General features: G+C 42.7%; 1 protein-coding gene across 1 annotated transcript in view; it reads right to left on the reverse strand.

Moving 5' to 3' along the window:
- DAAM2 (dishevelled associated activator of morphogenesis 2) overlaps positions 1-14,336 on the reverse strand; it is a 130,489-nt gene extending 116,153 nt beyond the window's left edge. Inside the window, exon 1 of the mRNA XM_019473261.1 lies at positions 14,134-14,336. Coding sequence (XP_019328806.1) covers positions 14,134-14,307 — 174 coding nt within the window. The 5' untranslated portion in view covers positions 14,308-14,336. The remainder of the gene's footprint in view (positions 1-14,133) is intronic.
- Positions 14,337-14,783: the final 447 nt, after the last annotated feature.

The raw sequence follows: 14,783 nt of genomic DNA on the forward strand, positions 1-14,783 counted from the left end.
TTACAGCCTAGTGACATTTGGAAAGTTAATAGGTATGCTCTGTATTCCACTACCCAGACAATTAAATGAAAACACCAAACAGAACGGAAGCTGTTAAACTTCTGCTTGATACATCATTTCACTGGGACAGGTTGCAAGTCCTCTAGGGCAAGTACCACATTTACCTCCACATTCCGATTATACACAGTATATCAAATACCTCTCTCAAACAGAACTTCTAGTATCACCGTATATGACACTAAATAACAATAAAATCTGCTGTTTCAGCACAGTTCTCATTCCCCGCCCCTCATTTCCTTTCCTTCTCCTCCCCTCATTTCCCCACCCCTTCCCCCTCCCTGTGACAGGGTTTGTTTATCATGCCAAGGTCCTTGAGATGAGACCCTGTATGGGACGGTAGGTGTGGGAAAGGTTATTAGGAAACTGCCGTCTAAACTGCTACCTTTCCGGCTTCCCCACCCTCTCCCTCCCTACAAAGTCTCCTCTGTTCTCTTTTAATACTAATGAGTTCAGAGGAGGTTCCTAGGCTGGAGCAATTCACAGCTTGGACTGTGCCAAAGTACACAGGCACACACCTCTCTGATCGCTTCCTGCCCAAACACAGTCCTGCTGGCTCAACCCTCAAAACGCAGGCTGGGAATTGCTGCTGCGGCCCTGTGCCAAAGGCAGGCTGGATTTCTAGGGGCGTCGGTGCCACCTACTCCTCTCCTCCCAGCTTTATCCTCTTGTGTGCATCCTATTTGCCATATGCCCCTATGGAGGAAAACACCGGTAAGTCAGAGCTTGGCTGACCTTTAAATCTCTGATAAAATATTACGTAAAAGGCCAGGAGGAACTGAGAAGTCGGTTAAGAATTTAATGAGCAAAATTAACTTCTTATCAAGCTTTGCTTTTGCAGCTCAGACACACATGCTCAAACTTATATGCAGGGTAAACTCAAAGGAACTCCAATAAATCAACATAATTTCTGGCATGAGTTCAGGTTTACACAGATAGAAGTGAAACCAGAAGCTGGCTTTAGTTCTTCTCTTGCTCTCTGAATAATTACTCCAGATTTAGCAGTGCAAACCAGACAGAGTCCCTAACTCCATTAAACTGAGTGGACTTACTCTGGATTTACACCAGTGCAAAATATTAATCGAATTACCTGCCTTAAATTGTAACAGAGACTAAACCTCTCGGCTAGACAGCCTATAACACTTGTTCCACAGTCTACAGCACAGACTTCAGACATAGAATAGACCGAGCAGTCTATCAGTCCCCTTTTCGCTGTTAATTTCTACTTCAGTAAATGGAGATGAGCTGTATCTACTACTAATCAGTCCAGACCAGCTAGAAGAACACCCACATATGAGGCTTCTGTTATCTCCTCTGGGGTGAGGTGGAGGGCAATTCCACAATACTCTTCACTCACATAAACCGAGTATTTCCATAGTCAAACACTGAATTGGAGGCACAACAGTGTATTTGGTTATTCACTCACACCCTGTCCTGTCTCATTGCTTAAGTATTCTGATAATCAGAACAGCAACTACTGCACTGACATCACTGGGCTTAAGAAAACACCAGCCAAGATGTTTTTCCTCTGAATATTTTTAAGAAAGAAATGACCAGAAACTTTCACAAAATACAGCAAAAGGAATAAGAGAAGGATAAGCATTTGCCTTGCAGAACGAACTCATCTCCTAACAACAAATTGTAATTGCATTTATTATCTGGTTAAGCATTTGTAATCCAAAAGTTCTCTTGCATCATTAATGTAGAAGCCAACAACTTTACACCGACCGACAAACTCATCCAGCTGTTGCTCTCTGTGCAAGATGTAATGCTGAAACACAGCCACTAAAGCAATCCCAATGGATTTTCCATGACTTAGGGATCTCTCTGGACACCTTCCAAACTGGGAAACTGCAATCTGCTTTCCCTTTGTAATTTCCTTTGGAGAAGTTATTCGTCAAACCTCCACCTAGTAAACCATTGCATAACATTGTTGTGTGTGCTGCTAAATTCTTTTCAGAAGGTGTTTGTCTTATTAGTCTGGGCAGCCTTTCCCTTTGTGTGGCCAACAAATGATGGGAAACTACAAAATTAAAAGATGCCCTTAAGTGTTTTTAATACAGAAGTGCATAGAATATACAGATGTTGACTAGGGCCCTTTTGCATACAGCACTGGGTCCACATGTGAAAGAAAGGAGAGCCTGCTCAGGAAGGCTGTAGTCTTGTATCAGATTCTCCCTAAAAAAAGAACAAGTAGGTAAGAGCAGGGCAATGTCTATGACAGGAGGCAGTAGTAGAGATTTGCTCCTGAGATCTTAAAATACAATACATTTTGCCACTGGGAGACTCCTGTACTACTTATGACCTACACGTGCTGCATCTTTTCAGCACCTTTTCAATCTGGCTACAATTCTGTACTAAAACTGGTTTAAGAAGCTTTACTATTCCCTGTTTCACACCAGGGAAACAAACTCACAAATGCATGAAATGAGTTGTATAAGCTTGCAGAGGTACCTAGGAAAAAGATGTAATGCTCTTGAAATGTTTTCCTCCCAGCAAGCATACAGACTTTTTCATTTACAGAAAATGAGGTACCTAGCATTAAAAGCTCTGGGTCACTGGTGTTCCAGTGCCAGGTGGAAGGCATCTGTCTATACTTCCCTCTGAACAAAACATGCCAAAGAGAGAGCAGCTGTGGAGGCAGCCCGGCGCGATGAGTGACAGAAAAAGCACCTTCTGATGCTTGCCTTCCATGTGCTGCTCCCACCCGGTGCTGAAGGGGTGAGCAGAAGGGCCACTCATCTCCTGTATTTAGTGACAGGTGGAAGGTCTGTCTATACTTCCTCTGAACAAAACATGCCAAAGAGAGAGCAGCTGTGGAGGCAGCCCGGCGCGATGAGTGACAGAAAAAGCACCTTCTGATGCTTGCCTTCCATGTGCTGCTCCCACCCGGTGCTGAAGGGGTGAGCAGAAGGGCCACTCATCTCCTGTATTTAGTGACACCAAAGAAAAGCTCCCCTTTACCCAGTGTGGAGGAAGGTGCCAGGAAACTGCTGACCTGAAAACCTCGTACCCTAAAAAGGTGCTACTCCATCCACCCAGCCTCACCTGTGGTACCTTGTGCTGCCCACTTTGGAGTCTTGCAGACCAGGCACATGACAAGTAAAGGCCATTTCCCTCCAACACTGGAAGAGCCATCCCAGATTACCTTAACAGTTTCCCTGAATGATAAACAACCTTGAACACTGTTTGAAGACACAATCCACCTGGACACAGAGGCATGACATAATTATAAACCCTTTTCCCCCACTCTCCTTCAGGCTATATGATACACTATCTGAGCAACGATTATATCTGATATAAATTGCTACTAGATGAGCAAATACAGTCAATGTGAGTCAACACATTCAACAGATGATCCTTCATGATTGCTATCTACTTCTCCATTCAATTATCTTATTTTGTTAACAGTTCCTCCTAAACCCCAGCTACACTCTACCTCAGTAGGGATAACTCCTATCCTGCAAAACACTTGCATCCCATATTCTTTCACTACCTTTCCTCCTCGCTGGAAAACTTCACTGCTTCTCCAGCTTCAGGTGGTTACTTTTACATTGCTATTTTATTATAAATTTTATAAGGTCTTCATCATCACAGGGACCTGGCTCCCCCTTTCTTGCTCAAATCAGGCTAAATGACAAATCATACCTCCTACAACATCTCAGATCTGGCCTTTCTTCTATGAGCTGCAGAAGAAACAGACATCTGTCATTCAACCTCACTTCATCAACGTGCAAGCTCTCTCTCCAAAAGCATAGCCAAAAGATCATCTTGGCCTAGCATTCATCCCATGTCGCCTCCAACTTTGCACCCTGTCTTTGCTCTCCCTTCAGCACCACAACTACTTCATTTGTTGTGTCTTTTTCTTCAATGCTTTGGAAAACTTTGTCCCTCCTTATCGCAATCTCCTGTCCAGTTACAATCTGGCCATCATGCTTTTTGCATGATGTAGTACTTTCCTCTGCCATTTCTCCCAGATGCATCTCCAGGTGGCATCTTCTCATCCCAAATTACCTTTCTGACCCGATTCATAACAGTATCCCACCTCTCCTCAGCAGACCAAATCTAGATTAAAATATCCTCCCTAGAAGGTGAGGGATAAGGTCTTAATAGATTTGTAAGTCATCTAATACAGCTCTGAACAACATAAGACACTAATAAAGAGAAGTAAAGAAAAGATAGAAACTGCGGAAGGGCATTTCAAAGCAGTGGAGCAATAGAACATCCCTGTACTGCTGCTGCTGGCTCTCTTTCTACTGGAGAGGGCAGAGCCTATTACTCTAAGTCAGCAGGCATCAAAGTGGCAGGAACTATATGAGAATGTTGGTTCAATTCTAGAAGGAAGGTAGGAAATTGTCTGCTCTGTATCCATCCAAGTGGAGCTGGAAAAGCCCCAGAAAGTTGAAATAAAGATAAATTAATATGATCCTCCCAGCTAGCAACTATGACTCCTACTATCAGTATCATTTCAGTGTTTTATCACTTCAGCAGCCTCCAGACTCAATCCAGAAAGTTCCTGACTCTTTGTTATAGCCATAATGCAACACAAAACCCATTTAAATATTAATGATGTCTTACTAAGGAAAAGGGCCACAGTAGAGCTTTACGTTATTTTTTTCTTTTTGTGTAATGCTGCCTAACATTTGCAGCTATGCCAAAACAAGACAGTGTTATCAAATCAGCTGATAAGGTATTAGAAACACATGGACACAAGATTTCTGAACAGTAAGCACATCCACCCTATCCATGGCTTAGGGAATAGGATATCATGACAGCTTCCAAGCATTCAGTAGAGGGAAGACACAAGATTGACATCTTAGCGCATCCATTCTCTAGTGGCAGGATCTGTTCTTTCCCCTCTTTTTGCATCCCAAGCTACATATCTGCTGCGCTTCCAAAATCTGGTACTTCTCCTCTTATGCCCTAGATGGACTACATGCATTTCCTCAGTCAGGGAACATCAGGATTAGCCTGTTAAACACATGTAGTCCAGTAAGTAGGTCTTTCTCAGGTGTTTCGTGTCTACTGTAAGTAAGTCATACTCAGAACACACTCAAACATTACCTTCAGGTATTCCAACCATGACCACAACGTTCCCCACCTTTCAGAAAGGTGGCCAGTATGCGCTGCTTGGGATATTCAGAAGCCAACAATCGCCACACAGACACAGAAAATACTACACAGGCCAAATTTCAGGCAATGTAGAATGATATAACTCCACTACTGTCTTCAGTGGAACTGAACTGCTTTACATCAGATAACTATCCATCCATAAGTTTACAGTAAAGCAACAAGATCTACAAAACAGTGTATCCCTGCACAAAAGCCTTATAACTACACAGGTACTTTGGTAACACCCCAGCTTCTTCACACTCAAAATCTAGCACATAAGCCCAGATCTGGAATTACATTTGTTTACACAACGCTATTGATTCTCAGACACGGAGTGTGAGACCTGGCTCCCATCTCATGCTCCTCTCACAGCATCTGGGTCTCACACATTTGCAGCATAGCAACTGCAGCTTCTTACACAGCTGGTCAGGGAGCTGCCAACCAGCTGCACCTACTGGAAGGGAGCCTAGAGAGAGAAAGTGCCAGTGCTGCACTCAGTGCCACAAGCCTGTCCCTATCACAGGACTCCGTATGTAGGTGAGTGTCTGAAGGGGGGAGCTGTCTCTGCCATGAAGCCTAAAATGTAATACCTCTTATGTGTTTGGACTTGAGTAACTATAGAAAGCTGCTTGTAGCAATATGTGCATTAAAATCAAGGACTTGTACACATGTATTGCACATGGGACACATGTAAAGCAGACAGGACATTATGAAAAATCTCTTTAAGGAGCAGAAAGAAAAAGAAAAAAGGTATCCTGGATATGGACAGTTAAAAAGAAAAAAGGTATCCTGGGCATGTACGATCCTGGACTGAAGAACTGTGCTGGACATAAAGGAACATCTGTGCATAACTAGACAGACTATGATACCATGAAGAGATTTTACCCCCCAAGCCTCAGTCCCCTAATTGCTTCAGAAATCTTAAACCACCCAGTACTTTTGCCATTATAATAGAAGGCAAGTGCATCTGAGTGCATGAAAAATGTTAATCTGACAACTATAAACTAACCCAAGAGAAAGGAAAGTTTTTGCGGCCTGACCCCCATCAGCGAGGAAAGCAATCTGCTGCCTCAAAGCTTTGCTTTTTTCTGCCTTCAGAGACAGCGTCTTCTACTCAGATGGTGATGCTAAGACTTCTTCCTGGATATGAGCCTCTGGTCATGAAAAATCCAGCTTAGTCTCACCATCAGTATTTTCTTACAGCCTCCACTGGCGCATTCTCATTAAGTGCAAGAAAGGAAGCAATAATTGAGGTGGGGAGTCTCCACTGAGCCAAGGCCAGCAAAGCCTCCTAGTTTGCTGGAGTCAGAGCTCATCATATGCAAATAAAAATGAAGGACCTCTCCAGATCTTGATTGCATTTGGCACTACTCAACCTTCCTGACTGATTAGGTACAATCATTCATTACAGAAAAGCACAGAGGGGATGGGCACAGGGAATAAAAGAACTTCCTCTTATGGGCAAAACAGCATAAAGGCACTTCTAAATTACGGTTGCGGACAAATTTGCATTGATCAACAACTCAAAGCCACGGGCCTGTCAGAGGTGTAGTCTGAAACTATGATTTACATGCAGGGCAAGTGACACAGAAATTAAACCCCTGTATTCAAAAGAATCCAGCAAGAGGACAGAATTACTCAAAAGACTGATAATTTGAAACTCAAATACTCAAATCTTGGTAACATGCCTGAATTTAAATGTGATTAAATACTATTATCAATACACACGACACATGTTTGGGGTTTGAAATGAGGACCTAAAATGCATGTCTTTCTAAGCCACAAGCTTTCAGTGAGAAACTAAGGACTAAATAAGCTTCAGACATGGAGGATACTTTTCTGGGAAGGTGGTGCTCCGCACTGGGAGCCAAGAGCCAAAAAGGGCAACTCTGCATATCTGTTCCCCAGAAGTATGACAAGGGAGCTGGGAGAGAAATGGAGAACTTTGTTCTCCAGACTTGTCAACAAACACAGAGAAACACAGCTGATGCCCTCTTGTGCCTACATACATAGACTAATGTTTAAGGCAGTCTATATTCACATGAAAGCCCACAACGGAGGCATTTCTTGTACTTTTTACCCCATAAATACTCTTGCAGGTTGCAGAGCCAAAGAGGGGCCTCACAAACACTGCCACAGCTAGGACTTGGCAAGCTGAAGTGGGGCTGGTGATATATGGGAGTACTTATTCAATGTGGTGAAGCCTAGTTTTCATCTGAGGTTTATGTAGTATCCATTACATTAAATGGCCTGCAAGGGAGAACTAAGCATGAAGAAAACTTGCTACTTCCAAGTCAGCTGCAGTGGGAACCGCTACTACAGTTATTTGGGTTTGGATCTCATCTCCCTGTGGTTCTTGATGAAGGTGTGTTATCCAGTGCGTGCCAAACTGATGCCTTGCTCAGAAATTGTTTTGCTTCCTCTGACAAAATAAATAAATGAATTCTCAGATACTTCCAAGCTGTACCTTAATCTCTTTCAACACAAAACTCCTTTTTTCTTTCTTTTCTCCTCAACTTTCTCTCCTCTGGGAAGAGAGACTATAATCACTGAATTTTATTCTCTGTGAAGGCAGAGAAGGAACAGATGGGGAGAGCTGTCACAGAGTAAGCAAAGAGCAGAGTTTTCCCAAACCACCTATTATTGATCACTTCATCCAATGCTACTAGAAATGTGTCCCCGGTGACCCCACTGTTCCTTTGTCTTTGTCCTGTGAGGACTAGCAAAGATACCAGTCATGTGGATGGCTCATGTGCTCAGAGTATGCCAACCAACTCCCTTCACATTCTTCAGCATTCTGGCACTAAAGTGCTTGCAATTACTAGCCTGGAGGGTTGAGAAATCAAGAAAGCACAGCAAAGTACGTGACAGCAGCAAATGTCACACTAATTCCATAGTTCTGTTTCAGGACAAGATGAAGACACTGATTTACTTCGGAAGGGATTAGCTAAATGGGCAGAAAAACCAAGTGAAACCCGTGTGGTGGGAGAGGACAGAGAAAAAAGGCAAGCGCAAAAGGTACAGTAAAGGAACAGGCATCTTGCTCTAAATATCCTCCTTCCTCAGGTGGCACAAAGAATTAAAAGTTCTAGTCACAGTTACAGAAATTATCAGAGTATTGAGAGGTTACCAAGTTGCTACCTCTGCTGCTTGGACTCTCCTGCCACATCTCCTCCTCCTATTTTTCACCTTCATGGGAGTTCCTCTGTACAGCTCTTATTCCAAGGAGACTGGAGGAGAAGGAACTAACATGATCCTCATTTTCTCTCTTCTCTTTACTGTCATAGTCACTGCCATTCCTTCCAGCTTGATTCCTGGGCTAGCTCATCTTTAATTCAGAAATTGAGCCAACTGTGATGCTGTGGAAGCCATTACTAAATATTATGGGATCAGAGGTGACAAGGTGAAAGACTAACAGTTGAATTTAGGGTTGTCAGGAAGGGACATAGTTCCATGTTCTTGTGGCGTTACAGAGCACTGCAGACAGAAACCAAGGTTAAAGGTTTCAATCATGGTTCCCAGCATGGACTGAACACACTGAAGGTGCTTGATCCTGAGGGAAGGACAGAGCCCTTGGATTCAGCACTTTGTTCCATCTTCATTTCATTGCACTCAGGCAATACTACAAGGGAAAATACATTTGTGATTTCCAGTGGCCTCATTGTTCAGGAACATATAGCAGTTTCGTGTGCATCTTCTCTACAACAAAAGCTGGGGTTTCACAGCAGGGTCAGAAAACTAGATCTCTTCAGAGAGAGAGGGAGAGACAGAAGAGTGTATGTTGCCTCACCCAAGCAGCAACTTACGTCTTTGAGCAACTAAAGAATGACGGGACCTCATATGGAGCTGTCATTTCAATGGACGAGAAGCATAAAAGCAGGCCAAAAGAGATGCTGGATAATTCTGAAGTTTTCAAATACAGAGAGTTCATAAGTATTTATGCAGCTCCTCAACCGTAAACAATGTAACTTAATAGGTACTTTTAGTGGCATAAGGTCTAAAGTTTTGTTCTGGAAAAGCCTGGGAGGATGGTGAATCTATAAAGTCAACAAAATCCCTTATTTAGGGACTTTAAGGAAAAAGAAGAAAAAAAAAATCAAACCAAAACTAAAAAAGAAACAGGTTCAAATGCAACGTAAGAGAAACAAACCATGACAGGAGAATCCAGTCAATGTCCCACCTGAGCTAAATACCAGAATGCTTCAAAGGCAGCCAAGACTAAGAGGGGATAACAGTAGGCATTTCTCAAGTCTTTCCCAGTGTAAGAATCTAATGTGGTGCAGGTAACTCAGACAAAGATATTATCATTCAAGCTTGGAGGCTGTAATAATATGACCAACTTTGAAAACGGCAACTCAAAAGACAACTCCACTTCTTCCCCATGGACCTTCCATCCTAAAATAGACAATCTTGAACTCCACCTTCTCAAACACCATAACCATCTCAACAGAGCCACTAACAAAAGAAACAAAAAGAGAAACAACAAAAGCACAAGCTCTTTACACTGCTCTTTCTCCTGTGCTAGCATTCTTTACATTTTTCTGTTTTCCCAGAATTGCCAGCATTTAAGTTATCCTTCTTGGCAGGGTCTGAGTTCACATCTGGGATCAGGTTGCTGGTGTAAGAGAGATCTAGATGGCAAAATCTTTAGTGTCAAGCAGCACACCACCCTTAACCAACAAGAAGAGTCCCGGACTCTAATATTGAGCAAAAGGAATCAGAATCCACTGTGAAAAGAACACACCGCTGCTAACAAATATGAACAAGGACATGGAGAAGCTGTTTCATGAAAAAAATTATTTCCCCTTGCCTTGCAATAGTTCTTCCAGATTCTTCTGCAGTTCCTGTTCAGTCAATAAATCTGCACAAGGAAAAACACATGTGCTTAGCAGAGCCATTTTTGCCAGCAGGCACAAAACCAGCTTGGCGCCAGCCAATAGACCACCAACTGCAGCAGCACTTTACTACATGGTAGTATACACAGTGCTAGCCGAGAAGAGAGACTGAGGAAAAAAGCAGAAGTGACACTGGCTAGATCAGCCTTGATGGTCAGGTAGGGCCAGTTTCACGATTTATGAGGTACAGGACCACTCCACACATCCTACTCTCTAGAGCTTCTTGTCCTTGCCTGTTCATTGAAGGAGAGACACTAAAGCCCGTTGTTCTGCTCTCTTTCTGTTGGGTGCATGAAAGTGGCCCTTTGAGGGGCAAAGCTTGTGGTCACAAGTATTTTTGTTTGCTTTGTGTCTTGTGCAGCTAGACGTCTGATGAGGACTTACCTGTACTGTTACCACTGCATTAGTCCCAAAGCAATCACTGCCAGCAGACCGCCTGAAAGCTAGTACATCATCTCCTGTCTTAGCCCAAACGAAATCAGACCAAATCACCCTAAACCATAGCCTTCATTCAGACCTACTCTCTGCACATGTTCCAAATGAAATAAATCAAGATTGAATTTGGCCCATATCAGGAGTAACCCTTTCTGTTTAAATTTTCTAATCGAGGAGACAAGGCGTAAACACAGCATCCAGCTTCAAGTAACACAAAAGCCTGGGATCCATCCTAGAACTGTTTTTATGGCTGAGCAGCATCGAGAGCAGACATTTCAGCTGAAATCAGCATCAACTTGTCATTTGATAACCACTGCCTTGGTCAGAGTCCAGTTAGGCAGCTGGAACCAACTCAGTTGGTTGGTTTGGGTGCATGCCCCAAACAGAGCAGCCCATACATGTGTATTTGCCTCAGCCTGGAGTCTACATGAGCAAGTTTGCAAGCTCTGGAAGGGTCTTGTGACTCCATCACAAAGACAGACCCCAACACATTCCTAATCCCTCCTCTTGCAAAGTGAACATCTCCAAATTCACTTTTCATGATATTAATTTAAGGTCCACAAGAACAAGAGAAGACTGGCTTCTGGCCCTCAAAATGTCAATTTTCCTCAGAAAGGCAGGTAGAAACATACTGAATATTTACTGGACTGGAAAATTCATCACAAGGGAGGCTTTTCCAGCACAGCTAGGCTTAGCTCTTCTTGTCATTAACTCGTATGTGGGAAAATGCCCCAGATTTTAAGTGCAACAAGGGGAAAAATAAGGCTTTTAAAAATTCATTCGAGCACACCAATGTTTCATTATACCCTTTGTAGAGCAGATGGCAAGATGAGGCTATATCCCCTGGGCCTGCTTCAGGGAGCTAACACAAATGCTCTCGTCACTACAGATCTCAGATGATGTTGGTGTCATCATTTCACTTGGGGATTTGGGTCAAAAGGCTTTACACTCCAATCTGTTTTTTATATAGTACAAGTGCACCCAGACTAGACCCTAACGGATAAGCAGCGGGGAAGCTAGTACACAGCACAGAGCCTTCTCAGGCACTTCCAGGTCACTGATTTATACTGGTGCATTTACAGACTGAATCTTTCTAATCCAATTAAAATCTCATCCGAGCTGTCAATACAGATGTAGCCTGTTTTATTTTAGTGTCTTGTAGAACATGCATTAATCCGGACCTGTGGACAAACTAGCCCTTCTAGGCAAATTCTGCATTCTGCCAGCCTACTTTCTAGCCCAGGTTCTCCTGCTCATAAAGCCCTTACTGCTTCTCATGCTACCTGCCTACCCATGAACTCCTATGGACATGCATCACCATCGTATCCGAGTGCTTTATAAAATCGTGCGATATACACCATTAACCTTCTGAAAAATAGCACTTTTCTCGCCCAGCTCACTTCTCATGTAATGATGGCAAGGGCACTATCATTAAATATAAGAACATGAATATGATCTATTTTCATTTCAATGGCTTCATTTGTTTGAAATGTATATGCCAGTTACAAGCTGTCAGCACATTTGATGTTATAGCATAGACCAACAACTCACAAACTTCTGGGGCCAAAAACTTTTACAGATGGTCATGTATACTTGTCATTAAATTTTGCACCGAAAACATTATAAATTATACTGTTTAATAGACTTCCATAAGGCAGCTGTGAGCTGTTTTGCCACAAGCACATGGAACACCGGTATTTGCCAGGCATGAAACAAAAAGCTAAAAGCACCTTTAATTCTACCACAAACTCTCAAACTCCTCGTAGAAATTGATACCCTTCTCCATAAGCAAAAGCCCAGCAGCAACTAAAACAGGTCTTTCACTATGACCCGAAGATAAAGTTCAACTTTTAGCAAGCCAAGTTCAGGAGCAAAGCACATCTGTTGGTGACGTCTTCAGGAAGGCTGGCTTGAATGCTTCAACGGATCTTGGTACTGGGGAGAAGTGAACTTTGATACAGCAGTTAAAGCTTCGCATGTGAAAACCAATACTTAAGCAGCATCCAGAAATAAATTGACAGCAGAGCAGATTACACACTCTTACTCATGAGAGATACCTGTCACCAAGCAGAATTCTCTACAGTCAGTCAGCTGCACTTTCTGAGAGTAATTCAAGTAGTCTCACATAAAAGGCAAGCTGACTTAAATATAGACCAGGATTTTGTGAGATATCTCCGCAAGAGGAGATTCCTCCTCTGCTACTTAGTCAGAAGCAAGTAGACTCTCTTTTGCTACACACCCTATTCTTCCTGAAACAGCTGCAAATTCTATTGACTCCTTCCCACTCCCCTGTCTAGAATACTGCAAACACTAAAAAATTGTCATGGGTGCTAGGGAAGGTGAAAACAGTTAATGGAAAAGAAATCCATACCAATTTACTATGTACACAGAAAGCAACTTTGGCTGAGAAGTCCTTCAGCTGAAAATTGTTAGAGGATTGGAAAGTATCCTGGAAAAGACCACCCTATGGCCACATCTTATATTCTTCCCTAGGCATCTGCTTTGGACCCCATCTTGAAATAGGAGCCTGGGCTAGGTTGTCAGACCACTGATCTGACAAACTATAGCTGTCCTTATGTTTGGTATGACATGCTATAGTTGCCCATATGCTAACCTCCACTTGCATATCCAAATTATACGGTTATTTTCATTGCTACAGCACTTTGAAGCCGTGATAACGGCCAAGAACTTACTGGGCTAATGTTGTAAGTGTCACGTAGAAAGATTACTGGCAAATTCCTCTAATTCTGAGATCCAATATTTTCCTGTTCTATTCCTCATCTCAGTAGCACCACTCAGGCTTATATACACTTACAGATACCGCACTTTATATAACTTCCGATCTCAGAGTGGTAATGAGATAGCTAATCAACTGCATCAAATGGGCATCACCTTTACGATGCAGATTGCAAAACATCACAGCCCTATGACCTCTGCCTGTGTTTTGCATGCGGGCTGAACAAGAGGGCAAAGACAGCAAAGTCATTTGATGCCAGGCATGAATAGCAAGTGCCTGCTACTGGAATCCACAACATTTACCACAAAAGCAAACGACAAAGTTCATCTGACATAACTGCTTCCCTTCCTGTTTATGTCTGTTGCGGCAACAGCACCATTTCATGGTTCAAAGGCAGCTGGCTGATGAAACGTAATTAGCATGGTCATCTGATTCTTATACCTCACCAGCAGTATGTTACTGATCAACAGAACAGTATAGTCCTTATTTTATAGACCCGCAAACTCTAACATTTTCCACTGTACTATATTACACAGCAGATTTTATCCCAAAGTTGTTAACAAGAAATTGACTGTCAGGGATTCGTTCTCTAGAGAACTTACGAGGTTCCTTCTAATGTGCCCAATCCTACACCTGGAGAATTGCATAGTGCTGTGAGAATAAATAAGCATATTTAAGCATTTTGTTGTACTTATATACCCAGCGCCACTGTCATCCATCTTGTCATTTGCTGCTTTTCTCCCACCAAGGAATTGTTCATAAAAGAAAGAAAAAAAGAAGTTTCAACAGAAGTTTTTTTCCTATCCCTAATAGGTCCCTTAAGTCCCTTTACTCCTCCTTTGAAGGGAGGAGTTCATCCACCCCCTAAAATATATCAATCTGCCAGCAGAAACTTACCACAAGTTCGGAGAATCTGGCATTGAGCTCTTCTGCTGGTGGGATTGGGACAGAAAACTCAAGGAACTGGAGGGGGTTATTGTCCTTGAGGTTGATTTCGGGGAGGTCGCTACCCCCAAAACAACAAAGAAACCCCAATGCATGACGATTCCTCTTCCGGGGGGCCATGATCATGGTGTATGATGCTATCTTCTGATCATGTTCTGCAGGAAGAAAAAAACAAACAAACAAACAACAGGCATTAAATGATAAACAAGACTGTTGGATCTGTGCAGCTCTCTGCAGTTACAATGGTTATCACTGGTGTAACAGCTGGAAGAGGACAGAAGGATCCGAGACACAAAAGAGCAAAATAAACACACAAGCTAGACAAAGTAGCTAAGCTTTAATATGGTAGTAACTTGTTCTTGTATGGCAGTGTAGAATCACTTCTCCCAAAGTGTCTGAAAAGGTTTTTCAAACCCAGTGTGGGATTTCCCAGCAGGTAGATTTATCAGTAACGATCAGTAGCCAAGGTTGAATGCTACCATTGAATGCCAGTATCGGCCTTTCTCTCACTACTATAGTAAAAGAACCAAAGAAGCAAAAAGCATATACTGGAGAATCTACCCAGAATAAATGGCAGAATCCTCCAAAGGTATCTCACTTGG

This window comes from Aptenodytes forsteri, unplaced genomic scaffold (assembly GCF_000699145.1).
Source record: "Aptenodytes forsteri isolate BGI_AS27 unplaced genomic scaffold, ASM69914v1 Scaffold309, whole genome shotgun sequence".
NCBI classification, from domain to species: Eukaryota; Metazoa; Chordata; class Aves; order Sphenisciformes; family Spheniscidae; genus Aptenodytes; species Aptenodytes forsteri.